Source organism: Oikopleura dioica, chromosome PAR (assembly GCF_907165135.1).
Source record: "Oikopleura dioica chromosome PAR, OKI2018_I68_1.0, whole genome shotgun sequence".
NCBI lineage: Eukaryota > Metazoa > Chordata > Appendicularia > Copelata > Oikopleuridae > Oikopleura > Oikopleura dioica.
The window spans coordinates 6493722-6519496 of record NC_137293.1 but is presented as its reverse complement, the minus strand read 5'-3'; the positions used below and the strand labels follow the sequence as shown (position 1 = coordinate 6519496).

At 42.7% G+C, this 25775-nt stretch overlaps 11 protein-coding genes across 11 annotated transcripts; 3 read left to right on the top strand and 8 right to left on the bottom strand.

Moving 5' to 3' along the window:
- Positions 1 to 192: 192 nt before the first annotated feature.
- Positions 193 to 3763, bottom strand: LOC145704672 (rab GTPase-activating protein 1-like). The gene is made up of 12 exons (XM_081782147.1): positions 3497 to 3763; positions 3199 to 3386; positions 2872 to 3150; positions 2191 to 2833; positions 1903 to 2116; positions 1756 to 1862; positions 1524 to 1706; positions 1248 to 1480; positions 1130 to 1204; positions 961 to 1085; positions 717 to 915; positions 193 to 668 (listed from the first exon to the last, which is right to left on the bottom strand). Exons 1-12 carry the CDS (start codon positions 3717 to 3719, stop codon positions 531 to 533), a joined length of 2607 nt encoding a protein of 868 aa, XP_081638273.1. The 5' UTR covers positions 3720 to 3763; the 3' UTR covers positions 193 to 530.
- A 107-nt stretch (positions 3764 to 3870) lies between these two features.
- LOC145702869 (uncharacterized) lies at positions 3871 to 5491 on the bottom strand. The gene is made up of 5 exons (XM_081780159.1): positions 5113 to 5491; positions 4696 to 4887; positions 4438 to 4649; positions 4148 to 4387; positions 3871 to 4104 (listed from the first exon to the last, which is right to left on the bottom strand). Exons 1-5 carry the CDS (start codon positions 5246 to 5248, stop codon positions 3910 to 3912), a joined length of 975 nt encoding a protein of 324 aa, XP_081636285.1. The 5' UTR covers positions 5249 to 5491; the 3' UTR covers positions 3871 to 3909.
- A 295-nt stretch (positions 5492 to 5786) lies between these two features.
- On the top strand, positions 5787 to 6664 carry LOC145702870 (vacuolar-sorting protein SNF8-like). The gene is made up of 3 exons (XM_081780160.1): positions 5787 to 6011; positions 6094 to 6454; positions 6500 to 6664. The coding sequence occupies exons 1-3, from the start codon at positions 5811 to 5813 to the stop codon at positions 6634 to 6636; spliced, it is 699 nt and encodes a 232-aa protein (XP_081636286.1). The 5' UTR covers positions 5787 to 5810; the 3' UTR covers positions 6637 to 6664.
- Positions 6665 to 6700: 36 nt separating this feature from the next.
- Positions 6701 to 7963, top strand: LOC145702868 (uncharacterized). Its single transcript, XM_081780158.1, has 4 exons — positions 6701 to 6904; positions 6954 to 7284; positions 7328 to 7379; positions 7428 to 7963. Exons 1-4 carry the CDS (start codon positions 6705 to 6707, stop codon positions 7841 to 7843), a joined length of 999 nt encoding a protein of 332 aa, XP_081636284.1. The 5' UTR covers positions 6701 to 6704; the 3' UTR covers positions 7844 to 7963.
- Positions 7941 to 8962, top strand: LOC145702871 (uncharacterized). Its single transcript, XM_081780161.1, has 3 exons — positions 7941 to 8311; positions 8357 to 8472; positions 8513 to 8962. Exons 1-3 carry the CDS (start codon positions 7941 to 7943, stop codon positions 8668 to 8670), a joined length of 645 nt encoding a protein of 214 aa, XP_081636287.1. The 3' UTR covers positions 8671 to 8962.
- Positions 8963 to 9022: 60 nt separating this feature from the next.
- On the bottom strand, positions 9023 to 10554 carry LOC145704184 (uncharacterized). The gene is made up of 5 exons (XM_081781623.1): positions 10140 to 10554; positions 9846 to 9900; positions 9642 to 9805; positions 9362 to 9599; positions 9023 to 9320 (listed from the first exon to the last, which is right to left on the bottom strand). Exons 1-5 carry the CDS (start codon positions 10488 to 10490, stop codon positions 9046 to 9048), a joined length of 1083 nt encoding a protein of 360 aa, XP_081637749.1. The 5' UTR covers positions 10491 to 10554; the 3' UTR covers positions 9023 to 9045.
- Positions 10555 to 11299: 745 nt separating this feature from the next.
- LOC145701519 (myosin-binding protein C, fast-type-like) lies at positions 11300 to 13248 on the bottom strand. The gene is made up of 2 exons (XM_081778736.1): positions 11403 to 13248; positions 11300 to 11361 (listed from the first exon to the last, which is right to left on the bottom strand). Exons 1-2 carry the CDS (start codon positions 13246 to 13248, stop codon positions 11300 to 11302), a joined length of 1908 nt encoding a protein of 635 aa, XP_081634862.1.
- A 564-nt stretch (positions 13249 to 13812) lies between these two features.
- LOC145701518 (uncharacterized) lies at positions 13813 to 16912 on the bottom strand. The gene is made up of 4 exons (XM_081778735.1): positions 16175 to 16912; positions 14424 to 16129; positions 14062 to 14376; positions 13813 to 14019 (listed from the first exon to the last, which is right to left on the bottom strand). Exons 1-4 carry the CDS (start codon positions 16374 to 16376, stop codon positions 13813 to 13815), a joined length of 2430 nt encoding a protein of 809 aa, XP_081634861.1. The 5' UTR covers positions 16377 to 16912.
- LOC145701517 (myosin-binding protein C, fast-type-like) lies at positions 16814 to 20560 on the bottom strand. The gene is made up of 7 exons (XM_081778733.1): positions 20554 to 20560; positions 20184 to 20512; positions 19732 to 19891; positions 19601 to 19671; positions 19370 to 19530; positions 18166 to 19231; positions 16814 to 16828 (listed from the first exon to the last, which is right to left on the bottom strand). Exons 1-7 carry the CDS (start codon positions 20558 to 20560, stop codon positions 16814 to 16816), a joined length of 1809 nt encoding a protein of 602 aa, XP_081634859.1.
- A 619-nt stretch (positions 20561 to 21179) lies between these two features.
- Positions 21180 to 23148, bottom strand: LOC145703717 (uncharacterized). The gene is made up of 3 exons (XM_081781112.1): positions 22777 to 23148; positions 21807 to 22483; positions 21180 to 21757 (listed from the first exon to the last, which is right to left on the bottom strand). The coding sequence occupies exons 1-3, from the start codon at positions 22845 to 22847 to the stop codon at positions 21603 to 21605; spliced, it is 903 nt and encodes a 300-aa protein (XP_081637238.1). The 5' UTR covers positions 22848 to 23148; the 3' UTR covers positions 21180 to 21602.
- Positions 23149 to 23771: 623 nt separating this feature from the next.
- LOC145701516 (uncharacterized) lies at positions 23772 to 24473 on the bottom strand. Its single transcript, XM_081778732.1, has 4 exons — positions 24363 to 24473; positions 24232 to 24319; positions 24052 to 24190; positions 23772 to 24006 (listed from the first exon to the last, which is right to left on the bottom strand). The coding sequence occupies exons 1-4, from the start codon at positions 24459 to 24461 to the stop codon at positions 23772 to 23774; spliced, it is 561 nt and encodes a 186-aa protein (XP_081634858.1). The 5' UTR covers positions 24462 to 24473.
- Positions 24474 to 25775: the final 1302 nt, after the last annotated feature.

Sequence of the window (25775 nt, the reverse complement as noted above, 5' to 3'; positions counted from 1 at the left end):
GCCGCGGATGGACAAAGCGACCTGCCCAGTTTAGGATGTGCCACTGCATTTACCGCCTCTACCGCATCCAGGAGCACAATGCGGCAAACGTTTTCCGTAAACCGCAAATTCAAATAATTATAAATTTTTGTTAAGAATGAATACTGTATTTATTGTCATGTCTAAAAGGCGTCACCAAACATTAAGTTTGAATCAAAATATAAAAAGAATTATATAAATGAAGAAATGGTGGCGAGCTGCTAAACAACTCTAAGTAACTGTAGCTTTACTTTTGTGGATGAAATCAAGCTGAATGATTTTCATTTTTTGAAATTGAAACAGAAAGATTTAGCAGAAAACAGGCAACATTTGAGCGACATGAACGAAGTATGGAACCAGTGAAGATTACAAATTTGATTTATCATTAATTTTGGAATAATTCCACGATACACAGAAGTTATTTCTTTTCAAGGTAAATTTCGGGATTTGCAAATTGCTTCATAAATTGCAGCCTTTTGATAAATTATTTTTCACCAAATGAAGATTTTTGATCATTTCTTGACGGAATTCAAGGCTCGGGCTTGAAGTTTGTTGATCCAAGTATTTCTAGCGTCGGAAAGGCTTTTCTCCAACTCCTGGATTGTGTGTTCCAGGTCTTGATTTTTGCATTGAATCTCAACCAAGCGAACCTAGAAAAGAATCGACAATGAAATCAACGAGGAAAAGGGATGATTTACTTTAGTCTGAGCGAGTTCCAGCTCTACAGCGCCATCTGAGACTGCATGATTTTCTGAAAAGGACGAACGAGAGGAGCCCCCTTCTCCATTCTGCTTCTTATTCCTTTCGTTCAACGCTGTCAAATCGGCTATCAATGCGTTTTTACGAAGAATATCGTTGCGGAGCTCGGAAGCGTCAGTATCCCTTCTCAATACTTCCCTAAAAACACATCGTTAGACGAAGAGAGGAGAAATTGTTGCTGACTTTCTCCAGAGCTCCTTGAGTTCTTCATTTTCTTCTTTGAAGTTTTCCACTTGTTGTGAAAAGTTATCACGCTCGCGTCGTATTTCTTGAAGCTGAAGTCTCAGCGCATCTAATTCGCGTCCCATCTGAAAGGCAAAAATCAAGAATAATCACACTTTGCCGCGCTTACTCTTTTCGATTCTTCCATTTGCTTGTCCATCTGTTTTTGGGCAGCGTTTTCCTTTTCGATCATATTTTGAACGAGCTACAAAAATATAGGAGAAAGGCTTGAAATTTTATTAATTTACCAGGTCGCTTTCAAAATCGAGCCGGAGTACTTTCGAATGAAGCCGTTTATTTTCTCGCTCTAGTCGTTGAGCAGGAGTTTCTCGAGCATCTTGGGCTTTTTCCCATTCGCTTCTGAGCTTTTGCTCCTTCTTTTCTGAGAGTTTTTCTTGCTTGGCAGCGTTTATCAAAGAAATGACAGAAGCTTCATCCAAAAACTGGCGAGGCAGATGGACGCGGAAGAATCGAAGAACGCCTTTTGAAATACAAGTGGAAAAAATCGAGGAAGATAATCCTACCTTCGAAATCGTAAGAAAGCAGGTCTCTTCTCCAAGTCCTAAGCATAGCAAGCGCCAGGCGATAGATGACATTTGGCCCTTCCAACAAGAACCAGTCGATCACGTGATAAACGAGCGAAAGAGGAAACTTAGCGGTAAAAAGCGTCAGGAACCATTGTGAGGAATACATGTGCGCTTCCACTCCTATTATAATTTTTGGTCAAATCCATCGGAAAATATTGTTATTTCTGACCTAAATCTTTGAAGTGGGTATGAAGCGATGGAAGTTCAGATTCGACGAGTTGCTCAAGAATCCAAAAGCGAAGCCGTAGTTCGGAAAATGAGTGTAAATATAAACCCCTATATAAAGTCTTAAATAAATTCACCAAGCGCTTACTACCTGAAATGGTATTCATGCATGATCGTTGTAAAAAGAGCGAAAGCCTCTTCTTCTGGCATTTGTACGGTGAGAAGAGCGGCAACGAGAAAACTTTGGCCCTGGCAGTATCCAACTTCGGAGTCGTAAAGGGAGTAAGCTTTGCAGACGCGATACAGGGCTTCTTGGCCAGCTTCGCCGGATTCTTGAAAGTATTGATGAGCGGGGAATGTCCGGCCTTCTCAATGTTCAAGAACACTTTTTACAGAAGAATGAGTTTGGAAATTTTCAATGAGAATTGCTCTTGAACGCTTCCTATATCTCTTTGTATCGCTTGATCATGAGGACTCCACCTCGTGTTCAACACTCTGAACGCTTCTTTCAGCTCTTCCATTTTATCTGCTTTAATTTTCGCAAGCAGAGGCCAAATCGCTCCCCTGAGCGCGTGAGGAACACCATATTTTACAATGATTTCGTCGATTCCTTCCGGCCTCACGTTTTTCTCCGTCCAGCCGGAGATACGCTCCTTCGTCCACCAAGCCAGTCGCTCTGAGGAGCATTCCAGTGTCACTGCTCCGAAGCCAGAGGAGAGAGGTTCTTCGTCGTCATCGTCCTTCACCCGGAGAGACATTTCTGGAGCTCGATTTCTTGATGTGTTGCTTTCAATCGATTTGACAGTATAACTCGCAGCGCCAGAGCTCTGCCTGCTTTCGATCACGCTCATGAAGAATTGCTCTTCCTGGTGCTTAGCTTTGAATCCTCGAAGGAGCCATTTCTCTTCTTGTGGAAAAACACGAACTTTTGTCTCTATCAGAAAACGGACTGGATCGGCGATTCCGCACAAGACAAGATCGACAGCAGCAGAAACGAAGAAGCAATTTCCTTTCGATTCTGTGTTCAAAAGACGCAGCGCAGGGTGGGCACAGTCCCATGTTCCGATGGCCGAATGGACGTCCTAAAATTGGAAAAGGGTTAGGATTGAGATTTTGGTACCTTTGACTCGGACATCTCCATGTCCAACAACGTCATATCCGCGGCTCTTGCCAGTCTTCCCGGACAAAGAAGCAGCCCGAAGCATCGCTCAACGGGAAGCACCAATCCAGCTGTCTGGTTCACCGTAACTTGGACTCGCTTTTCGAAACCGCGGCGTAATTTGAACGACTCTTTGTCGAACAAAACCGGCACGAATTTTCCGTTTTCTTCTTCGTGAATTTCCAGAGAGACGTTGAATTCGAGATTGTGCGTGTTGTTTTCAAGCGTTACAGATGTCGTCTTTAAAAACGTGAGAGTTCAGTAGCAGTAATAGTGGAGTATACTCACAGGAACACGTCGAAAAGCCTGTGAGACGGTGGACATGATCTTCTCTGCCGCGTCAGGAATCTGACATCTGAGCACATGGCAGCGGTAAGTCGAAGCGCCGTCTGAATTCTCCGTGAAGCCGATAAGCCCCGGCTTCGCTTCATGCGACACAAATTGCAACACTCGGAAAAGGTAAAAAGACGTCACTTTCAAATGGATTCGAATTATTTTATACCAGTTTTTTAGCGAATCAAAAGCTTTAAAAAACAATGTCGACCAGTCAAACTTTGCCGAGATTCAAACTTTCATCCATTTCCTTCAGTAAGCGATCCTGGCTCGAGAAGTTTTAAAATGCCATCAGCACTGGAAGGAATCGACACCGTCACATTGAAGCCCCCTTCTTCATCAGAAAGATCCTCAATCTGCTTCCTCACGGCTTTCTCGTCCCGTGCGTCCTCGACCAGCGTCGCTCCAAGATAAGTGATCCCGTGGAAGAGGATCGCATGCTCGTCATGCTCGCCTTTCTCGTTTTTCGCATTCATGCTCGCCACGAATTACTCTTCATTTTTTTTCTTTACAAATCTGAAAAGCTAATAAAGCCAACTTGGCACCTTCAGGAGCATTTTTGATGTTTTTAAATGTTTGCTTTTCAAATTCATTGAACTTTTTTCATCATTTATTTTTTGGCTTTTGGCGAAATTTACAGGCAATCATGTGAATTCGAATAATCGGCTATCTTCTCAATTTTCTAGAGCTCGAAGTTTCCGGCAACTCCATTTCTTCTTGCAAAACATGAAGATTCTTCAATTTCCTTCTGTAGAACGAAATAATCGACACTATTCCAGTAACTATCAGCAAAAGAACAATCCAAAGCGCCCAACTCATGTCAGCCTTTTCTTCCCGGTGATTTCTACTGTCCAAATTCCACTGTAAGAATCGAAATAAGAAGAGATGAGCGAAAGATACTTACATAACGGGTGTCCAGATCGTTTTGAAATTTGAGCAATTCTTCTGCTCCGATTTCATGAATTGGGTCGTATCCTTGGACGATGTTTTGCTCTTTTGTCGTACTCCTCGTTGTTGTTTTTCGAGTTGGCTTGGGATTCGAATTCTTGGGAATCTTCGGATCTTCCTCGGCACTTTTCGTTCCTTCGACTTCTTCTTCTTCTAGTTCTGGTTCGTCTTTTTTCGGCACTTTTTTGGGTATTTTCTGAAAAAGAAAGGTTTTGAATGAAATCGTTGAAGAATGTTGCTTCTTACCTTTCCGAAAGGATTTTTGAAGGGAATCTTTCCTTTTGTCCGGATCGGTTTAGTAGGAGCTTCGTCTTGTATGCAAGGGTTTATCGATCTCGGGTAATTTTTGACGAGTTTGCCACAGGCGCCGAGAACGTCTTTTCGAAAGCCTAATTTCATTTTCCACTCCATTGTTGACCGACTTGTCTGGATTGACAGCTTCATGTTCGTACTTTTCCCTGGAAGAATTGTTTCCAATAACTGAAAAGTGAAATGAAACTGTACCTATTATGGCTGGCCATTTGTCGTCAGTTCCACAGATTTCTTGCGACTCATCTAGTCCCTCTGTGATGACCAAATGACCGAGATCACAAGGCAGGTAGAAATCTTCAAAGATGAGTACGATCGGTTCGAGTTTAGATTTCGTCATGATCGTCCAAGAAACTGCAACGCGGCCCTTGTAGAAATCCGAAAATCCTAAAACTGAGCGTTAGAAACGAATAATTTTTTTGAGATTTCTGATTGGCTCGGAATGTCTATAGATTTTTCTTATTGGATAAGAGGCCATTACCCCATTTTTCATTGGCTAGATGTCTTTTTGAAGTATCTGATTGGCTAAATACAACCAAAAGAAATTCAGCCAAAAAGATTTACGCAAAAAATAATGGAGAGGCCGCATCCTATTTTGAATCGACCAAAAACCTGGTGTTTCCAAAAAGTTCAATTCTTCTTGAGCTTCTGACACGCATTCCTGGACAAACTGAAATTGAACCGTCTTGTAGGGCTGGCATCTGTCTCTCTTCGCCGTTGTGGAAACAATTCCAAAGGTCTGCTTCATCTTCTCGATTCAAGAAAAAGGATGAAAAGGGCAACGATGTAGTAAAGGTACTGGCGGATTGGAAGGGCCTCGGGCGGGAAAGGTACGACTTTCCGTGCCATTGGAAGTTTTTTTGAGCATTCTAGTGATGGAAAAAGTTGATTAAAAAAGGCCTGATGAGGAATTTCTCAATTTTTAATCATTAAATCTTGCGCTAGAAAACTAACTAAAGCAGAATTTGCGCAATCTACAAATAAAGTAATAATGTTTAAATGAATAGGCGGGTTGTTTTTTAATTTATGAGAAAAAAATAAAATAGTTTTCGCCAAAATTTCTCTCTGAAGAAAAATAATCCCATTTTTTTTCTGGGAAAAGCAAATCATCGATTTTCCTCTGGGAGATTTTCCGCGCCGCTGATACGCTGCGAGTAGAAAATAAACGAATTCAAATTTTCTTATTTTCGATGTTTAGAGAAATTCCCGAAAGCTTACCCCCTAGAATTTGTTTGTTTACTTGATGAACTCGACGATTTTTCTTTTCAAAACTGCCAAAACCAACAAAAAAACAGATTTTTCTTTAGAAAATGAGAAAACGCGGAATCGCCGGAATCAAAGATCGCAATAAAATCAAAGAAAAAACTGCCGAAAAAGCTCAAGAATTACAAAAAGCAGATTTTGAACATGTCGAGAAGCAGTTTTCGCTCTTCAAAGAGAGACTCGAGCATTTTGCAAAAAATCACAGAAGCGAAATAAGAAAGAATCCGGCCTTCCGAAAGCAATTTCAGGTAAAAAAATCGAGAAGCCGCGATTTTCAGAAAGAAAGAGTATTTTTTTGTTGTTTTCTTTCATTTTTTATAACTTTCTTAGGCAATGTGCGCTGCAATAGGAGTAGATCCACTTTCATCTTCAAAGGGATTTTGGGCGGAAGTGCTTGGAATGGGCGATTTCTACTACGAACTTTCGGTGCGCGTGGTCGAGTATTGCATGGCTTACCGAGATGCAACTGGAGGCTTGATCGCTCTTTCTACGATCGCGAAAGACCTGAAAGCAGAACCGGCCGATATTGAAACCGCCCTTGGAAAGCTCAGAAGCCTCGGAAAAGGCTACCAAGTCATCGGGAAAGGCTCCCAAGCGATTGTTCAAGCTGTTCCGGGCGAGTTTTCAGACGATGCGGCAAAACTGGTCGAGTATTCGAGCAAACACAATGGAATGGTCTCCCAGTCTTTAGGTAGATTTTAGGGAATCGAGAGATGCTAATCTCGCATCTTTTCAGTGGAACGCGACTTGGGCTGGAGCTCGCTACGATTTTGCTCATTGGTTGAAACACTGGCGCGGGAAGGGACAGTTTGGGCTGACGCCCCGCCAGCCAAAGAGATTCAATACTGGTTCCCTGCTGTATTTTCTTCATAATTTCCTTGTTCAAAAAAATCACCATTCATTCTTACTGATTCTCACTTTTTCCTCTTTTCAGAATAGAAATGGAGGTGGACGAGGCTGTTCCGAAGGATTCGGAAATGAAATCGGAGGAGGAAGTAGAACTCGTGACGGAGGAAGAATTGGCGATGGAAATCGCAATTCGAGAAGAGTTCATTCAGAACTTGGCGAACAAGGCGATGATCTCGCAGGATCACATTCAAGAGCTGTACAAGAAATATGTCAAGCGACCGAGAAAATACAAGTAGGAGGCTTTCCAAAGGCGGTGGAAGTCATGCTTTTTTCTATTTTAGAGATTATGAAGTTTCAAAGTCGGCAGCGACTCACCTGGCCCTGGCGGCCAAGCATTTCGTCGCACATGTTCTCCAAATGGGCCTCCAGCACCATTTGTCGAAGAAGCCGAACGAGTTCACAGTCGATTACGACGACATGGCAGACGCAGTCGCTTCCGATCCAAGAATGAAAAAGCTCCAAGGAATGCTCCCGCGTAGAATAACGGCAGCAGAGGCGTTGAAGTTACGAGCGATGAAGCTGAAGCATACGCAAAAAGCAGCAAATAGAGATATGGCCGAGATACTTGCGTTTGAGCAACCACAGCTTGCGCCAGCGCTTGCCAAATCCAAGGTAACAGTTAAAGAGAAATTTTCTCTAAACATTCATTTTTTAGGCATTTGCCGACATCGAATCGCTCAAAGAAAAGATGCGTCAACGAACTCAAGGTTCGACTTTCAACTTTCAACTTTGCCTTTTTCAAATTCCGATTTTAGCGTCTGTTGATGAGCCAGAATCATTGGAGATCAAGCCCGCCGTAAATTCGCGAAAACCAGAGCCTATGGATACAGAAACAAACCGACCATCTGTCCAGAAACAAATGAGCATCGAGACAAATGAAAGTGAAAATAAAGAAGAGACGTTGTCCGACAAGCAAAAGACTGCAAAGGGTCTGGTGGAGATGCTATGCGATCCGTCGCGGACAAACGTTCAGCTGAGCTTTGAAAACGGCCGGAAAGCGACCCTCGAGCTCGCTAGAAATCAAGAAGTTCCATCGCAGGGCGATATTGTTCGCCCCCCGTTCAAAGAATACTCACTCAACTCGCCAAAAGCCCCAGAGCTCGCCAAAAAGAGCATGAACCTTGCCGAGAGCCAAGAACGAGCAATAACACAAGCAGAAACACAAAAATAGATGCACTAGTTCTTCACTGCCGCTTGTTTTTACGCACTCAGCGCTAGTAGCTACCGTGAAGCTTATTTTTATTAACCTGGAAAAGTTCACTTACCAAATGTATGCAAAACTTGCCACAAATACTCCAATTTACGATTTAATTCTTCAGATGGCCAAAAATGGCGCTGTAAAAGAGTCGCCAAAAAACCAGGGAAAAATCACCGACTTCTGGAAGGCGAAAACGCCGAACAAAAGCGCCGTGGAAGATCCAGATCAGCCGCTGAAAAAATCTCCCAAAAAGACAGCGAAATCGGTGACAGAAAATTCCTCCTCTGGAAAAATGCCTGGTAAAAAAGCTGGAAGCCCCGGTGGCAAACGGCTGGAAAAACTCGGCCAAAAAGAGCCCGTGAAATCGAAAATTCCAAAAATGGATGACGGCACGTCGAAGTTCTCTGTTGGCAGCGTCAGAGCTGTTTTAAACAGAGCCAAGTATGTTTTAATCCTCTTTTTCAGCGACTAAAGTACTTTTTCTAGCCCAGAAATGATGATAGGAAATCTGGTTCCTTCGTGCGTCAGCGCCGCTGCGACTCAATTCGCAATTTACATGGCCCAAACGGCGCTAGAAAACAGCATGAGAAGAACTGGAAAAGGTCGGTCTCCAAACCCTTCAAGAATTAACTCCCCTAATAGAAGCTGACAGCGCAATAATCGAATACGAAGACGTGGCAATCGGTGTCAACGGCGACCCAAGACTGGAAGTAATCCACGGAAATATTCCATACCAGCTCACCGCTGTTGAAGCGCTAAAAAGACGCGAAGAGTTTCTCAAGTCTCAGGACAAGAGATGAATCACGCCCATTTCGTTTTGATCCTTTTTCGTTTATGAAACGTTTATCATGTTTTGCTTTTCTCAATTATTTTTTCCGACTACTGTTAATTGGAAATTCCTCCTAAATTAGGAGTCCTAACTCTATCTCTCTCATTCATCTAATTTTAGACTTCAAGTCAATTTTACTGCTCTTTCCCTTTTAAAAACTCCCTGTACAAATACTTTCTGAAGTGATAATTCTCTGTTTCTTTCTCTTTTTCTAGTGAAATTCTTGTCCATCAAAGTGAGATAGAATAAACACTGCCTTCGTGAAAAAAGATGATCAATTTTGAAATCAAGGAAGAGTATTTTTCCCCGATTTCGAATTCTTAGTTTATTATTTATTGGTATTGATTTAAAAGAAAATTTCCTCATCCCAAGCATCATCTTGCTCATTTTCATTTTCATACTCGCTATCGGAGTGGGTCATTCTTTTGATCTCTTGAAGCTGCTTTTCTAGCGACGAGAGAAAGTAGTCCCCGAAAACTGGAGCCTGTTTCGGAGGCGGGGTCGGGACATGCTTCAGATTTGATTTTGGATTCTCCAGGAGATTTTTCATGACTTTAGAGCGTGGACTCAGTGGAGGAGGAGCTCTGTCGGTGACGCTCACGTGACGGAGCTGCGGACCTTCTATATTTTTTGTAGATACGTGGCTTGGTAAAAATTTTTACCTTGAATCATTTGGATCAAATTCAACTGCGAGCTTTCAAGCTCACGGAGAAGTGTCGGCTTTTCCTCGGTTGGTGCTGGCTTTGATGGAATCGCTGGAGGTGGCGGAGCAGCTGACGGTGCTGGCGGAGGGGGTGGAGGTGGCACAGTGCATTTTGGTGGTGCCGGTGCACGGGTCTTACTTTTTTGCCTGGAAAAGACCTTCTTTATTAATCCGGGGCTTTTCGATTTCACTACTTTCTGAATAAGAAAATGCCAGTTGATTTACTTTTTATAACTTACCTTTTTCTGAATATCAATTGGCTGTTCATATTTGAACGCCCTGCCATTTTTCGTCACACTTCCAGCGACTGGACCTGAAATGACAAGGCGTCCCTTCTCTTCTTCAAGAATTGGAGGGGTCTGCGGGAGCTGCTGTGTTGCCATCAGAACTTTTTCGATTCCACCTTAATATTTTTAGACAGGTTTCTTCCTAACTGATCTTACCGCTTTCTTCGATAGCCGAATCAATTCTCGATCTTTTTCGTTTGTTTTTCAAAAGCTAAAAACATCATTTTGTCGTGGTTCTCGAAGAAGCCGATCATGATACGATCTTATTTTCATGTTTTTCTCGCGCAACGTATATATGCGGAGCGCGCTGCCACTTTTACTCACTTCGTTCTCCCTTGCTCCTCGGAGCACTACAAAATATACTCGTTCTTTTTCTACGCTAGACCCTGTTCGTGTTTTTGCAGTCATTCGAGAGCCAACAATTTCATGTCTTCATACTTCATTACTTACAGTCATAGCTTCATGATCATCTCCAACGATGCCCATATTAATAAGAATTTGCGCCATTTTTTCATCTTCGCAGGACAGTTCCATTCTTCCAGTGTTCGGATTCATCGCCAAGCCAGCCGTTCTTCTCATATCAGTAGGGGCACTAATGTCCAGCTTTAATCTTCCACGATGTTTTCTTTTCGACTTTGACTTCGATTTAGACTTTCCCCTGAAGAAACCTTTCCTCTTCTTTTTCTTTTCGCCTGACTCTTTGAACACAGCAACGCCTTTTTGAGCCTCGTAAAGGGCAACGACTGATGTTTCCTGCTTCATACTGTCATCTTCATCATTGATACTCTCAGTCTCTTGCATCTTGGGCTTTTCCGGTTTCTGGGTTTCTCCAAGAGAGATCTTTCTTTCCGTACTTTCGTCAATCTCGGGCACTTTTTTGCAGTGTAAAACTTGTAAAGACGCATTTTACATAGAAAAGTGTTGTCAAAACTGTTTCCTGTTTCATTGAACCGTTTGGACCTACTGCGACTCTTTCGCTTCTTGGTCCTTCGTTTTGCTTAAGTATTTCTGTAATTACGACAGTATAACGATAACAGACCATGGGACCGTTTCACCATTTTGTTACCAAAACGAATGGCCTCTTCCTCGTCTGAAAAATTAAGCCCAACTTGACACTCATCACCAGAAAACTGAATGAATGGCCCAACAGGGCTAAAGTTGCATCGGTGGTAAATCTCCTGCGTCCACAAAACTTCGCCAGATGACGACGACAAAATGAGAAAATACGACTTTCGTTTGTGGTCTTTGAGAAGCATCAGTGCTCCTTGAGCTTGAATTTCCCATTCTCCGTCTTTTTCAAAAAGAAGCTGACAGACGACAATGTCCATGCACTGCTGAGCAACACCTAGTCTCGAAAGAATCGAATCCAATTCAGAATCAGGAATAGTTTCACTGAGAAAATGCTCGAAACTCACAACCGAAGAGGTCGTCACAGCAGAAGACTAGACAAAGCCTCATGAAAAATAGGGAAAAAAATTGTTACCTGCGAGACTGGGCGCATTTTCTCTACTTCCGCTCTGCGATGATTTTAAAAAAGGAAGATCTCAATTTGAGATTCTCAAAACTTTAAGTATGTTTATTTTTAAGTGAAAATTCAGCATAAATAAAAATCAGACGGCTTTGATCATTCTCGCTTCTGGGTCCTGAACGTCGACTTTTGTTGTTACTGTGTCTAAACAGAAAAGTTATCATCATAAAATCGCTAGAATTTGCCTGTTCCAAGTTCATTCTCAGCCACGCAGGAGTAAATTCCGCCATCGCCAAATCTGACTCGGCGAAGTTTTAGTTGACAAATTCCGCCTTGGGAAATCATCATGAAGTGTGGATTCATCTTGTCGATCGGAACTTTATTCCAGAGCCAAGTGATCTTCGGCGGCGGGTAGGCTTCGAAGCTGCAGGAAAGAGTTGTTTCGAAATTGACGATCATCGATCGAGAGTTCAGAGGAGTCGTGAACTTTGGAGCTTTTTCCAATGACTTGGAAATATAAGGCTTCAGCTTTAAATCGTAAGGCGTTGCGTCAACTCTTCCGTAATCAGTACTCGAAGGGGGTCCTTGGCCGATTTCGTTGATCGCAGTAACTCGGAAAGCGTAATCGTTGTTTGGAACCAAGCCATGAATGAAGCACTTCTCCTGCCGTGTCTTTTCCAAGCACATGAACCAGGGACAATCAGCTCCTGATCTTTTGTCGCGCTTTTCAACTCGGTAGCCGAGGATGTCCAAGTTTCCAGAGCTCAAAGGCGGTTTCCAAGAGAGCTCAGCAGTTGTTCCGACGATTTCGACAATCTTGAGCTCTTTCACTTCTCCAGGAATGTCGACAACGTTGACGTTTATTTCGGACTCGACTTCTACGTCTCCGACAGAGAGTTTGATGAAGTATTTTCCAGTATCGCTCATGCGAGTTTCTTTGATAGTTAGCTGACTGGAAGTCTGATTGTTCTTGATAGTCACATAGTCCTCTAACGGCTTCATCGATGCTTCGAGAAATTCCCAGCCTTCTTTTGGAGGCTCAAGCATTTTCCAGGAAATTTGAGGAAGCGGTCGTCCCTCGAATGGAATGAGGACATTGAGTCGAGCGCCTTTTCGAACAAAAATTCCCGGATTTTTGTATTCCTTCGGGATGAGCAACTTTGGGTCAATCACAGCGAAGGCGCAAATAATTGGGCCACAGTAAACCCACTTCGACGATCCAGCAATATTTCGAGTTCGGATTCGGAAGGCGTAGTACTTGCCGATTTCAAGATTTTTGCAGATAAAATCCATCGCCTCCGGAGCCAAGAGTTTTTGGTTGTTTGAGTCGACCCATTCAGTGGCACTTAGTGCGTCGTCATCGTGTTTCTTGCCCTTGAGAACTTGGTGCTGGAGCTCGTATCCGTCAAGGCCAGCGTATCCAATGTCCAGGGGTTCCATCCAGTTGAGCTTGACTGTTCCGTCGGTGACGTCAGAGGAGCAGAAGTCGAGAACTTCAGAGGTTGGTTCCATGGGAATAAATTTTTCGGAATTCATCGAGGGCTCGCCGACTCCGCACTCATTGACCGCGCTTACTCGGATTTCATATTCGGAGCCTTCCATCATTCGATCGGCAAAGAAGTTATGAAATTCATGAAGACTTGAGTTAAGTCGAATCCAGCGAGTCGAGCAGGTTTTCTTTCTTTCGATCAAATAACCTCGAATAAGACAGCCGCCATCTTCAAGAGGAGGGCCCCAATCGACCCGACAAGACTCGCCGACAAGCTCGGAAATCCTCGGCTGCGTTGGTGGACCGGGAACATCAATGACTCGGACGAGAAAGTGAATTTTGTCGACTCCAGTTTCAGTCTTCACCTCGAGCTGGTATCGACCGGCATCAGTTCGCAGCGCGTCATGGAGAATCATCGAAGTTTTGTCCGGGATATTATCGGAGTGGACGTGCTTCCCATCTTCAGGAATCACCTCTGGCTCGAGATATTCGTTCAAGTCAACTTTTCCATCGCCATCGAGATCGCCCCGCAGTTGTCTTGACCAAGTTATCTCGGCGTTTTCTTCGTCGATGTAAACTAGGGTCGGAAATTTCAGGGCCATGATCACGGTAGGCGCCGATATTTTTTTGGGTGGACCTTTGGGAGGTACTCTTCAAGAAAAAACACATGGCCCCCGGTTAACCAATCATCGACAAGCAAATTTTAACCTGTTTTGGAAAATGGCTTTTTTTAGGCTAAATTTATGTTTTTTATTGTTTATTCTCCTTTTTTATGCGTAAAAATCAGAATTTTTTTCCAAAAATTTATTTTTAACCTATAATCGGAAGCAAAAATTAAACCTTTTTTCAAAAAAATTGTTTTTTTTACTCGAAAAATTATGTTTTATATTGTTTAAACTTATTATTTATGCGTAGAAACACAATAAACTTTAAGACAAATATATTCAGAACCCATAAACGGAAGGTAAAATTTTACCCTATTGCAAAAAAATACTTATTTCTACTAAAATACTCATAAATAATTGTTACAATGGTTTTTGTACATATCAATTCATATTTTTCTTCTTTTTCCCGAACAAATTGAATTTAAGTCGTTAACCGCTGCCCTGAAATGTAAAAACAGCTTGACAAAGAAGAAAAGATCAAATAATTCTAGTTCTCTTTCTTTATTTTCTAAAAATCAGCAAGTAAGAGTTGTATGCATCAATCTCCTTGCTTGAAGGATTTTTGTCTTCCCATGCGCCTGCTTCTTTATTCTGTCGTAAGTCGAAGCATTCACGCATTTTCATGATGCAAAGGGCGCGGAATTCTTTTGCTGAAGTCGTCACTTTCGCTTTACGGTCAAATGCTTTTTTCATTTGTTTGAAGTGAGCCTTTATAAATTGGTTAAATTTGTAACACTTTCTATGAATTACCGAATCAAGATTCATTGGGATGTAATCGTGAATGTCAGCAAGAAGTTTTGTTTCTCGCTCTGTTTCCTCTTTGTGCTTTTTCTGCCTTTTGATTTCAGCTTCAATTTGGGCTGCATCCGCGGACTCTTTGCGTCGTTTGCGCGCATCTGAAAGCCGTTTGAGCGTCCCGCGTTTGAAAACTTGCTCGATCTTCGAAGCATCGCGCTCGCGCCAGAAAGAGATCGGTCGGTTGTAACTCGACTTGCCGGCAAGAGCAAGATTCTCATGATTCAGGTTGAATCTGATTCCATAGATCCTTTTGAGAGCACCCATTGACTAAATTAATTTAGTTATCATTTAAGAAATTCTCTATTATCAATTACCATTTCGGCAAGCTGATTTGTCCATGTCACTTCACCGATAAGAGGAGTCGTGTCGTCTTGGATACGGAATCTGTGGAACACATTTTTCACCAGTTCTGCCTTCGACTTGATCGCGTCGTTCAGTTCTTTGAAGTTGTTCTTCTGAATGGAGTCAGCAACTGCCTTGAACAAGGTGGTTTCTCCGTCATTCTGCAACATCAGATTTTTGCTCTTGCTCCTCACGACGATGAAAGGACTTGCAGCACTGATGATGCCTTCGAAAGTGAGGTCAAGCTCTTGTTTGAGCGTTTCATAGTACTCGACATCAGATTTCGCTCGAACTTTTTCCCACCAAGGAGCAACGACGTTTTTGTAGACAAAGATCGCCGCGAGAAGTTCGACTTGGAACCTTTGTTTGTTGTCAGTGATGAACTTCGAAGTTGTTTTGTGGCCTTCTCGTGACAAGAACTCTTCAATGTAAGGCAGATTGATCAGTACGTTTTCGAGGTTTTTCGCGAAGACGGAGAATCTGACATTGGAGTAGAGTGCAAGAGATTCGAGAAGAACATTTTCGGATCCTAGCTTCTTCGCTTTCAGGAATGTCAAGAAGTCAGCTCCCTTGGAGGATTTCGTTTGATGCAGGCGATGGGATGATAAAACTTTCTCTAGAAGGGCCACTTGATCGAGGATATCCTTTGGCATCGAAGCTCGAAGACCCTTTTCGCAGTTCAACGGGATGTGCATGCTGCAAGGTATGTAGACTCGATCTCGAGCGCAGACTTTATCAAGTGATTTTTTGATAATTTCCACACTTTTCTTCGCTGCTGGAGCCCTGTCGCTGTGAAGGCTTTGAGTCTTTTCAGCGATCAGTCGTTGAATATCTTCCGGATACTCTTTCATCTTCGAGTTGAACTGATCAGCAACGGTAGCGCCAGAATGGTCAGCAACCTTCTTGATATCCCAAAACAGCGAGTCTCCGTCGCTTGACAAAATCGTAAGGCTGCTGTACTCGATCCCACTGATGGTGGTACTGTCGAGGCCAATCGATAAACTTGTTGCCTCTTCGATAAAAACAATTTCTTGTTGATGCTGAAGTGGCTGGACGAGCGGGAGATGATTTCGCAAAGATCGATCAGTAAAAGGCTCGATGATTGCATCAGGGATGTTCTGGAAAACTTCAACGATTACATCATTGATGACCGCTGGCGCGATATTCTTCTCGGTGCTCAGAAGCAGGCAACTTTCTTTCAGATCAACTCGGTCGATGATTGAAGACACCTTTTCTTTTGGCAGCTCTTGAGAATATGATGAAGTCGGTTGAGAAATCACAACTTCCTCGAGTTGAGATGACAAGGTCTCTTCTTCAGTTAGGGTAGGCGGCGTCTCGTTACAAATCTCCGCGACTTTTCTCAGCTGAAGTTCTCGAAACGAAGAAGATTGTGCGTTCGCAATCATCAAAATCGCGTTCAGCTGGTGTTTGTTCAGTTTGTCTTCCAGGAAAGCGAATGAATCGATTGTTAGTTCGTCAACATCAGGCAGATCACGAATCGTTGTTGTTTTGCGCTTTCTTGATTGAGAAGGTTCCTTGTCGACAGACACACGAATGAGTCTAACAACTCCATCTTCTGGAAGTTTACGAAGCGCTTTTCGAAGAACACCCACATTTCGATCGTACGCCTTTTTCTTCTCGCCGTGCCAATGATTCTGCGGGAAAACGAAATCAGGGTCTAGTTTGATGTTTACTTAACAGAAATTTCTATAAGATCTTTTACCTTCAGTTGCAACCTGAGCAAGTGAATTGCAAATGGTCCGGGCGGTTGATTGCAGTTCTTCCCAAGTTTTCTTTGCAACATCAGCTGCAAGTTGTTCAAGCGACCGGTCGGCAAGCTCGCAAATGTACTCAAATCGAATTTCTTCGGAGAGTTCGACAGCAACAACCGAGAAGTCTTCAATCGAGGCGGATTCAACGAACATTGCGAAAAGATTCTGAAAAGAGTACTTGTTAATTAACAAGAAAAAAATTTTGTCTGAATGCACATAAATAACAATAACTTCTACGGTAAAATTAATAAAAATGAGCCTTTGATGCTGATGATTTGTAAAAAAAGATCTTGAAATACATCAGCTCCTGGAAAGTCTTCTTGTTTCGTCTGTCTTTTAATAAGTGATCGTTCGTTCAAACTAAGAATAATTTCAACTGATCAACTCATTCCTTTTGGTCTTTATGAATGATCGATAATTAAACTAAAGAAAATCTTAACCTAACGATCATTCTTCTTGAAAAATGAATTGATTGCCTATTTGGTCATGCCAGCCATTTATTTCATCGACAATTTCAAGAGTCGGGCTCTCTTCAAATTCGATTTCAGTGGTTAAACAACCGAAATAAATAGCTAAACAATCCCTGACGATTATTTTTTGATTTGCTAAAATGCATATTAAAGTTAAATATATAATCACTTTATAAACGACTATATATTTATGCTCTAAATTAACGCATAAAAACAAGATTCAAAAATAAAACGTCATGACCCGTCTCCCCGGAACCCTGTCCCCCGACTTGAACCCTTAGAACCAGAGTATCCCCCCTCCCCCAGGTTATCCGCGTAGTTTCCCCTTTTTCCCAGCGTTCAGGCACCATGCCGAAGGTGGTGTGACTCCTGTCTGGGGGGACGCCCTCACTCCACAAGAGGGCAGCGGCCTCGCCTGGGGGCAGATACCTCTGCTGGCCCTTAGGGCCCTGATGCCAGAGGTCCGGTGGCATCAGGAGTCGGGGTTGCCGGAATAGTGTGGGACTTGGGCTTGGGTTGCGGGCAATACTGCGAAATTCGAGATTTCGCTCGTGCCCTACCCCCCACGCACCTCCATCTTTCAGGAGTATCTATCCGGTGAGGGTGGCCTAGGGGTGTCCAATCGGGGGCATTTACTTCCTGCACCCTTGCTCAAGGGGCTGCCTGCCGAAAGATTAGTCGGGTCACCGGACTGACCTCGGTTAAAAAAATAATTAACCCTTTTAATAATTAACTCAAAGAGTTTATTAAAAAAAAGGGGGGGAAACTAGGGGAGACGGGCGGCGTGAGTCCGGAGACTGAGCTCGCCGGCAGAAAAAATCTCGCTTATACGCGCGAACCTACGCCTAAAACGCCTACGCCAACGCAAAAGCGCTTGCGCAGCGCAGCGCGCTAACGCGCGCTCAGCGCTGCGAGCCGCTGCACCACCACCGTCCAGACCGCCGAGCGAGGCGCTGAGAGCGAGCTCTCGAGGCTCTGCCCGGCTTTGATTGGCCAAGAGGCGCGCTCGTTGCGCGCCGGCGAAAAAAGAGGAAGAAGAGGAGAAAAAGGAGAAAAGAGAGCGAAAAAACGAAGAAGAGAGGATGAAAGGTCGGCAAAGGGCGATTTTTAGAATTTCTATTAAATTTTCGCCCTTGAAATGGGCGTGTTTTTTATTTTTATTGAATTTTTATGCACAAAAATGCATTTTTGATTACTTAATATGTTATTTTTGAAGAAAAAACTATTTTTGAAAAAATAGGTTAATTTTTTCATGTCGAAAAGGGGTTAATAATTTTTTCTAATATAAATTTATTGATTTTACAGGCATAAAAAAGCATTAAAAATAGTATTAATACGTAATTTTATTGAAAAATAGACATTTTCAAAAACGGGTTAAAATTTGCTTGTCGATGATGGGTTAACCGGGGGCCATGTGTTTTTTCTTGAAGAGTACCTCCCAAAGGTCCACCCAAAAAAATATCGGCGCCTACCGTGATCATGGCCCTGAAATTTCCGACCCTAATGTAAACCATTCCGCCTTGAATTCGCTTACCGACGTGAGTTTCAATCTTGTTCGTCTTCACTCCCACTTGCTCATCTTTTCCTCGCAAGTCCCGCGTAATCGGAACATCAACAACGAGTTTACAACCTGCTCTAACACAAACCTCGCGATTCTCATTCAAGTTCAAATAGATTTTCGGTGGTTCCTTTGGTTTTTCAACAACAAGTTCGATCGCATCCAAACAAGCAGTCATCGAAAGTTCGGTCTTGCCAGATTTGCATCGATACTCGTATTCGCCAATGTCGCTGGTTCGGACATCGTAAATGCAGATTTTTCTCAAGCATCCGTCGTTTACGAACTTGATTCTCTCACTTTCGACGATTGGAATTCCATCTTTGTACCATCTTCCTTCGATTTCAGGATCATTAACCTGGCATTTGAATTCCGCATACTCGGTGCAGTTGACAGTAAGATCGGAAAAACCAGAAGAGAAGTCGATTGGCTTGTCTTCTACGATCAACTCGGCTAGGCATTCATCGCCATTGGTTTTCAATTGATAGAAACCAGCGTGGTCGTATTTGAGCTTGTCGATTCGGAACTCGAATAGTTTATCTTTGACGAAGTAGGTGACGTCTTTGCTCATCTTCACTTCCGAGCCCTCGTGGAAAAGTCTCGCTTTTGCGCCAGCAACGGAAAGCTTTGCGGTCATGATGACTTGCTGACCGACGATCATTTGCGTGTCTTCAAGAGGAACGATGATGGTGCAGGGAAGATCGCGAACGAAGACTTCGCAGTCTGAGCGTTCAGTTCCACAGACGTAGGAGAAATTCGCATCGTCGGACAAAATACAGCTGTCGATGATCAATCTTCTTCGGCAACCCTGTTGGATGATGCGGATTCGGTTGTTCTCGCAAACCTTCTTTCCGGCCTTTTGCCACTCGCCCTTGGTGACTTCGTTTGAGGTTTCAACTTCTAGCATTATTCGGTCGCCGACGGTGAAGGAAAGAGAATGAGCCATCTTCTTTGAGAATGCTCCGACGTGTTTCAGAAGCGATCTTAAGAGAATAAGTTTCGGAAACTTGTTTTTCAATAATTTTTATGATAAACGAGCGTCTTGTTGTCTAAACGATCATTTTTCAGCGAAACAAGCTGACGTCAATGACGCGGAAGTGCAATCATAAAGGAAGTATTACCGGAAATCGAGCGCCGCGCTGTTGTCCTGGCCCTTCTTCGCTTTTCCACACTTGAGTTTTATGTCGTACGGCAGTTGACTCATATCTTCGCCAGTGAGCGTTCCTCGTCGTCGAGCCTTTTTTAGGACGGGGTGCTGCAAGTCGTTTGAATTTAATTTTTCCTGAAGCGCGTTTTGAAATCAAGGAAGACTCAAAATTTAAAAATAAACTTGTTTATAAAAAGATACTCGCCTTATCGTCCTTTTCGCCATCTTTCTTCTTCTTCTTGACAGCAGCCAGACGTTTGAGCATTCCGCGGAGGTCTGAATAGTGTCAATTCGACAGATATTAATGACTCGTTGCGTGTGCGCGCGATTAATTACCAGTGATTCCATGATTGAAGGCGATCTCAGCGTAGTCCTTTGGTGAGGCTTTCGTCAGCTCCATCCAGACGTCACCTTGATCTCCAGCGATGGCCTTGTTGGCCGATTTCATATAGCGACGCATTCGCTTTTTGAATGAATCTGCGTCTCCAGCAGCCTCCTATGCATTTAGTTATAGTCTGTTATTACAGTGGCTAATCATAAAGTGGCCTTCTTTGCGAAGAATCGCAGGGTCCAATTCTTGATTAGCCACTGTACATTTCTGTAAGTATGCTAAGCAAATGAAAGCTTTTTTGTAAGCGCTTTACAAAAAATATTCATCATCACTAGACAATGGATTCCATCATCTATAAAAATCGGGTTTATTAAGTTAAGCTCGCGTGATACCTTTTTTGAAGAGCCCTAAAAAGCAAGCATTTTTAGCTGGCAGCTAAGCTTATAACAAAAGTTACCGTTGCTGGCTTCGAAACTTCTTGCTTTCCAACATTGACTTGGATAGTTGTCTGGACCTCCTGATCGCCGGTTTTGAGCTTGAGGGTGTACTTCCCCTCGTCGAAAATTTTTGCCTTTTTGATCGTCAAAAAGGCTTCTTGCTTTTCCTCGTTGATGCCAAGAGCAAGGCGCGCTGACTTTTTCAGCTCAGAGAATTTTCCCTTGATCCAAGTAGCAGTTGGCTGGGGCCCTTCGCTAGGACCGGCGATTTTCGCGGTTATTGTCACATCTTTGCCTTCAGTAGACGACACAACAGGTGGGATATCCACGATTCGCCAGATCTCCGAATCTTTATTTTTTCAGAAGAAAATAGCTCTTGGATAGATTTACCTGACATGTTGAACTGGTAGAATTGAATCTCTCGACTGATTCTATGCGATGCAAAGATGCTCGGCAGGGGTCTTTTCGGATGTAGCACATGGTTATAGTTCCGACTTGCGCCTATCTCTTGCAAAGTTTATAGTACCGGCTCTGAAGTTTGCTCATCCAAAAGGATGAACCTTTGCGAAGGATCTTTCTTTCAAATGAGAAGTTCAATTGCTACTCCAGTAACTTAGTCTATAGAAGTTTAGCTTCCTTGCTGAACATTTTGGACTAAACCAATTTTTGGAAGTGAATTTTTGGATTACCAATAAAATTGCTCTATTTGGCCTACCGGCCAATCAAAACCCTTTCCATAAAAATCCCTTCCAAAAATTGGTTCGACCCAAAATTTTTGACTTCTATTTTGGGGGCAAAACCAAAATATGCACTTGATTTTATGGATAAGTATTTTGATTGGCCGGTATGCCAAATACAGCATTCTTATTGGTTCTTCAAAAATGCACTTCCATAAATTGGTTTAGTCCTATTTGAGAACTCTTGTAGTAAAAAATTAATAGTTCAACCTGCGGGACAAGTTCGACTGTGAGAAAAAACAACTCGTATTTTTTTTTATTTACAAGGGCGTTGATTTATTCTGTGTGAAAACGATCTTTCCGGAAGGGGAAATTATAAATAGGCGCTCTCTCAAAATGTCAACGCTCAGAATAAAGCTGGTCCATTAAACGCAGTTGAGTGGCAATAATTAACGTCTGAGAAGAAGTAAAACAATCATAATCACATAAATATTAATTTTTTCCAAAAGGGTAGTAGCAAGCGACTTTGAACTTTTGTGCATTTCGGATTTTTAAGGCGCTAGGTCTCGTGGAAAACGTTGTTTTATGCTGTTAGTCGCGCGATACTGTATCTGTACAGAAGAGACCTAGAACGGGTATTTTTTTAAAGGAAGAATTTTTTATGAGAAGAATGAACTTTCAGAAAGTAACACAATGAGTTTTGAACATGGCATTGGGCTCTGGCGGTATCGCGACAAATCAAGACTACGAAGGCAACGAGCCTCAAGCTCGAGTCCAAGAAAACTCAACGCTTGTTAGCTTTATCTCTCGCGTTCTAGGGATGACGGCGAATTTGCAGGCGAGGGAGCACTTGACGCGCCCGAATTTCCGACGAGCATCGAAACATTTTTCTTGGTTTTCTGCCTTATTGAGTTCCCCTAAAAACGTTGACATTAAAACCGGTTGATTCAACTTGAGAGTTCTTACCATTGCAAATCTCATCCTGAACAGAAGCTGGATCAGCTGGATCTGCCAAATTTTCGTAGTCGCTAACTGAAGCTGAAGGAACATTCGAACTTCCCAAATTAATTGGCGACTCGCTCCTTGGGATCTGAGCAATATTGGAGTTGTAGTTGAACGAGTGACTGCGCATATACAGCCGCATTTTGTTGTATTCCTCGACATTCTTGTGGTAGGTTTCGTTATATCGCTGTTGAATGCGATCAATTTCATCGGAAACTTCCGAGAGTCGATTTTTGAAGATGATGATCGTGGCGTTGTGGCACAAGTAAGGCGCGTCCGCGAAGTCCAGTGATACTTTGAGCACTCCTCGGGCGATACTGTCGTTGTTGCTCATGTAATTCCATTTGTAGCTGTCGACATGTCGCTGGATGTATTTCTTCATGTTCTTGATGTCTTCGTCTGATTCCAGATCTTCCTTGTGGCTTCGAATTTCCCCGTTTACGAATTCAAAGAACATTTCCAGCGTTCGTTTGTCACTTTTGTAGTCGATTTCTATCGTCGCATTGAGAAAGCGAACGTCAGTACTTCTCCTCAACATTCTCGTTTGTGCTTTATTCACGTATTGATGAATTCTCCGGTCTGAATGCTCATCATGCTTCATTCCAGAGCGCTGCGAAGGGATAGAATTGCCACTGGATCCTCTAAAAACGGTTTTATTCACCTAATAGGTAAGACCACTATCAATTAAATAATTTTAAGAAGCGCGACAGACTATTTTTAGCGATAATCGCGACATCGAAAATGAGCTACGATCCCAAATGTCTGCCCAATAAATCAACAACTATCAGAGGCTTGAACCTCATCGTGTTATCAACACTCTCGATCAAATTAAATTGATGGTGAGTACCCCCTTATTCTTGGCCCGAACTCTAACCCTAACCCTTCACCGATCGGTTTTAGCCCCCAAGGTACAGCCTACTGCAATTGAACTTACCCGGTAAAATCATAAGAAGCATTTGAAACAGCACTTGTAAAAACTAGCATCGTTAAAATTTTCATGTTCATTTTTTCGTGACTTCGATTCTCAGGGTTTTGACTACAGCTCAGCGAAGAGATCAAGATTCTTCTGGATTCTCTTGAAGGATTGATTGAAGGATTGTTGGTTGATTACTTCGTTTTTCAGAAAATCCGGAAGATACCTATCTGAGGCTCTCTGTGAGGGAGTGGGGGCAATTTCGGCTGGATTATGAACCGTGGATCGGCGCTGAGTGGTGGCGTCACGGAGCGCTACTAGAGCTTTGATGTCCACTCTCTCTCTGTGATCCACTGGACAGAGGGGAAGTCAGGTTTGACTGCTGATCCTTGACCGTTCTCTCAACTGCTGAGTACTTTTATGCAGAGGGTTGAGGTACCCTGCGTGGCGTTAGCTTAGCACGGATTAGCTCTGGACTCCATCCAGCGAAGAAACGGGGCACTAGCACCTCATTCAAGATGCTAAATAAAGAACCTTGCAGGAACAGTTCAAAGAAGAACTACAGCAAGCAGGCTCCGTCAAAAAATACGCCCCCGAAAACGACATTTGACGCTGGGACACTCCCTTACGTAGCCTCTAGCCAGCAAAGAATCTGATAAAGTTAATACGACAGCGATTAAGAGATGACGTCCCCGCTTTGTGTACTCAAACTCTCGACGAAGCTCCTCACGTCAGAATCTTCCATAGTTTCGAGCACTTGAAAACATACTCGAAAAAAATGACCTAATGGCGGGAATCATCAGACGTAATGTTGATGATTTTCCCTTTTCGAAAGCAAATCACGTGGCTCGAAAAAACACTGGTACTTTGCTCTTTGAAATAAGTATCTGAAGGATGTTATTATTTGATGATCCGGTCTTTATGATAGTTTTAATGTCTGATAATGGGCAATTAAAAAAAAAGCTCATAAAAGCGCTTTTTCGCAGAAAATTAAGTTTCGGAGAAAAACTTTTTATTTATTTGCTTTTTCTGTTCAGAAGATTGAGGCTTGACAGCAAGTTTTCAGTGAAATTTGCAGTCTTTCGTTTCCGTCCTCTTGAATCGAAACTTTCGCCCGTGAAGCCGTCCATGGTTAGGTAATCGTCGGTGTCTTCTCTTCCCCTCATCAGTGTCGTCGTTTTGCGACCGAGGTATTCTGTATTTTCAATTTCTTGGTTGGCTATTTTTGAGCTGTACTCCAAGAGTTTCGTTCTAAGATGGAGACCGGTCATTTTTTCGTTAAAATAAGCTACTCACTTGGCGTCAAGTTTGAAGCTCTGGTAAGCCTCAGAATCTCCAAACCCGAAGATCTTGCATATCTGCTTGAAAATCGCTCCAATGAGTCCTTTGCCGTAGATTTTTTCGTACTCGTCGTCGACTCTTTTTAAAATATCCACTATGAACAAATTACGACTTTCATTTTCCAAGCAGACAAACCTGCATCTTTATAAAGCTGTTCGCGAATAATTGGCTCAATGTTTTTTCTTTGGTCATTCGCAAGGTTTTTCATGAACTGTTCTTTCTCCTAAAATCATTATTCGCCAATAATTGTCGCTTTCTTTTCTTACCTTGAGCATCTTTGTCATATTTACGATATCAACTAGCTGTGGATTCGTTGGAGCAGAGTCGTCAATGACTTTTTCGGCGATTTTTTTGAACTTATCCATTTTCTAATTTTTTAGTAAATTATTGCCCGCTATCATTTCCTGGAAAAACAACATTTTTCATGTAATAAAGTGTTCTAGAATCCTAACCAGAGACGGAAACCTGAGTCAAGGGTTCTGAAAGAGCTTTGATGAAAGCCGCGTAGCGGCTTCTTTAGAAACGAAGCCGCAAAGGGGCTTCGCCAGAAGTTCAAAATGGACTCGAATAATTATTAGGCGAAGCCGCGTTGCGGCTTCGTTCCTAAAAAAGCCGCTACGCGGCTTTCATCAAAGCTCTTTCAGAACCCTGGCAGGGTTACCCTGGCTTAGGTCTTCCACTCCTGTTGCCGACCCCAGGGAAGAAACTACAGTATCATTCAAGAACTACGTCCAGGGAGAAGAAATCACAACACAAATGAACTCACCAAGCCGCCCTTTACCGGCAGAAAACGTCATTGAGAAAATTGAGAGCCTCGGAATACTCTCTACGTGAGATTTACTTTCCAATTGGCAACATAAACCAAATTGCTCTCATGTGGAATGCGAATAGAATCCGTTAATTATCCAATTAACTGATTTTTTCAAGAAGGTAGATTTTTGTTTATTAGCAGAATGTTGGTAAAAGAGGCGTTTTTTATTCGGATTCTTCGAGTTGATCCGTGAAAAACTTGATCGTCGCTAAAAGGAATTAAAGTTAAACCAAGTAAATATATACCACGATTCTCATTTTCAATTTTTACCTTTCACTTCTCTTGAGAATCGGTCAAAATTGGTCTCAACTTTGCATTGCCGAGCAAATAATCTGTCTATGGCGATTTTTCCTTGAAGACTTTGCTCGATCGTATCTTTCAAAAGGTCTTAAGGGTACTACCTTCGATTTCCCCAACTTTGGCCCTGAATAACTCCGAGCCTGTAAATACTAGAGCTTACCATAAAGGGTCTTTGAGTAGATCAAACTTAGTTCTATAATCTCTCAGAGCCGTTTTTTTTTGTTTTTCCACAAAAAGTCGCCTAAAGAGAATAAGACCTTTTTCCTTTTAGGGAATTCTTGAGCTCGATCTTATTTTGCCCAAGCTCATCCCGGAAGGCTTCAACAACTTCATCAAGACTCGCCCTTGTTGCTTTGATAGTCTGCTTCAGTTCCGACGAGAATCCCTTGATCTTCTTCTCGCACTTTTCAGTAGCTTTTACTGTGCTACTCTTGTCCTTGTTGACTTTCGACATGAGCTCCAAGAATTCCTTTTTGACTTCTGCCTGTCGTTTTTCAAGGTCGTTCATGTCGCGAACATGCTTTTTGCGCTCTTCTCTGATCAATTCTCGGATCGCGAAGTTGTCCGA

Excerpts from the sequence above, each read along its gene's own strand:
- LOC145702871 (XM_081780161.1), top strand. The coding sequence starts at position 7,941 with ATGTATGCAAAACTTGCCACAAATACTCCAATTTACGATTTAATTCTT. Across the intron at positions 8,312-8,356 it reads GCTGTTTTAAACAGAGCCAA|CCCAGAAATGATGATAGGAA; the intron begins GTATGTTTTAAT and ends TACTTTTTCTAG. Across the intron at positions 8,473-8,512 it reads CATGAGAAGAACTGGAAAAG|AAGCTGACAGCGCAATAATC; the intron begins GTCGGTCTCCAA and ends CTCCCCTAATAG.
- LOC145703717 (XM_081781112.1), bottom strand. The coding sequence starts at position 22,847 with ATGAACATGAAAATTTTAACGATGCTAGTTTTTACAAGTGCTGTTTCA. Across the intron at positions 22,484-22,776 it reads GCTTCTTATGATTTTACCGG|AGGATCCAGTGGCAATTCTA; the intron begins GTAAGTTCAATT and ends AACCGTTTTTAG. Across the intron at positions 21,758-21,806 it reads TCAGGATGAGATTTGCAATG|GGGAACTCAATAAGGCAGAA; the intron begins GTAAGAACTCTC and ends CAACGTTTTTAG.
- LOC145704672 (XM_081782147.1), bottom strand. The coding sequence starts at position 3,719 with ATGAATGCGAAAAACGAGAAAGGCGAGCATGACGAGCATGCGATCCTC. Across the intron at positions 3,151-3,198 it reads AGGCTTTTCGACGTGTTCCT|ACGACATCTGTAACGCTTGA; the intron begins GTGAGTATACTC and ends ACGTTTTTAAAG. Across the intron at positions 1,086-1,129 it reads AAATGGAAGAATCGAAAAGA|ATGGGACGCGAATTAGATGC; the intron begins GTAAGCGCGGCA and ends TTTGCCTTTCAG.
- LOC145702868 (XM_081780158.1), top strand. The coding sequence starts at position 6,705 with ATGGAGGTGGACGAGGCTGTTCCGAAGGATTCGGAAATGAAATCGGAG. Across the intron at positions 7,285-7,327 it reads CAGCGCTTGCCAAATCCAAG|GCATTTGCCGACATCGAATC; the intron begins GTAACAGTTAAA and ends TTCATTTTTTAG. Across the intron at positions 7,380-7,427 it reads GATGCGTCAACGAACTCAAG|CGTCTGTTGATGAGCCAGAA; the intron begins GTTCGACTTTCA and ends TTCCGATTTTAG.
- LOC145701517 (XM_081778733.1), bottom strand. Across the intron at positions 19,531-19,600 it reads ATGGCGAAAAGGACGATAAG|GAAAAATTAAATTCAAACGA; the intron begins GCGAGTATCTTT and ends AACGCGCTTCAG. Across the intron at positions 19,232-19,369 it reads AGCGCGGCGCTCGATTTCCG|ATCGCTTCTGAAACACGTCG; the intron begins GTAATACTTCCT and ends TATTCTCTTAAG.
- LOC145701519 (XM_081778736.1), bottom strand. The coding sequence starts at position 13,248 with ATGGCCCTGAAATTTCCGACCCTAGTTTACATCGACGAAGAAAACGCC. Across the intron at positions 11,362-11,402 it reads TGAGAATGAACTTGGAACAG|ACACAGTAACAACAAAAGTC; the intron begins GCAAATTCTAGC and ends TTTTCTGTTTAG.
- LOC145701518 (XM_081778735.1), bottom strand. The coding sequence starts at position 16,376 with ATGTTCGTTGAATCCGCCTCGATTGAAGACTTCTCGGTTGTTGCTGTC. Across the intron at positions 16,130-16,174 it reads TGCTCAGGTTGCAACTGAAG|ACCCTGATTTCGTTTTCCCG; the intron begins GTAAAAGATCTT and ends ACATCAAACTAG. Across the intron at positions 14,020-14,061 it reads TCCCAATGAATCTTGATTCG|GCTCACTTCAAACAAATGAA; the intron begins GTAATTCATAGA and ends CAATTTATAAAG.
- LOC145702870 (XM_081780160.1), top strand. The coding sequence starts at position 5,811 with ATGAGAAAACGCGGAATCGCCGGAATCAAAGATCGCAATAAAATCAAA. Across the intron at positions 6,012-6,093 it reads CCTTCCGAAAGCAATTTCAG|GCAATGTGCGCTGCAATAGG; the intron begins GTAAAAAAATCG and ends TAACTTTCTTAG. Across the intron at positions 6,455-6,499 it reads AATGGTCTCCCAGTCTTTAG|TGGAACGCGACTTGGGCTGG; the intron begins GTAGATTTTAGG and ends GCATCTTTTCAG.
- LOC145704184 (XM_081781623.1), bottom strand. The coding sequence starts at position 10,490 with ATGCAAGAGACTGAGAGTATCAATGATGAAGATGACAGTATGAAGCAG. Across the intron at positions 9,901-10,139 it reads ATGATCATGAAGCTATGACT|CTTTTGAAAAACAAACGAAA; the intron begins GTAAGTAATGAA and ends TGATGTTTTTAG. Across the intron at positions 9,806-9,845 it reads TTCGGCTATCGAAGAAAGCG|GTGGAATCGAAAAAGTTCTG; the intron begins GTAAGATCAGTT and ends AAAAATATTAAG.
- LOC145702869 (XM_081780159.1), bottom strand. The coding sequence starts at position 5,248 with ATGAAGCAGACCTTTGGAATTGTTTCCACAACGGCGAAGAGAGACAGA. Across the intron at positions 4,650-4,695 it reads CAAATGGCCAGCCATAATAG|GGAAAAGTACGAACATGAAG; the intron begins GTACAGTTTCAT and ends CAATTCTTCCAG. Across the intron at positions 4,105-4,147 it reads ACGATCTGGACACCCGTTAT|TGGAATTTGGACAGTAGAAA; the intron begins GTAAGTATCTTT and ends CGATTCTTACAG.
- LOC145701516 (XM_081778732.1), bottom strand. The coding sequence starts at position 24,461 with ATGGATAAGTTCAAAAAAATCGCCGAAAAAGTCATTGACGACTCTGCT. Across the intron at positions 24,320-24,362 it reads ATATGACAAAGATGCTCAAG|GAGAAAGAACAGTTCATGAA; the intron begins GTAAGAAAAGAA and ends TAATGATTTTAG. Across the intron at positions 24,191-24,231 it reads ACAGCTTTATAAAGATGCAG|TGGATATTTTAAAAAGAGTC; the intron begins GTTTGTCTGCTT and ends ATTTGTTCATAG.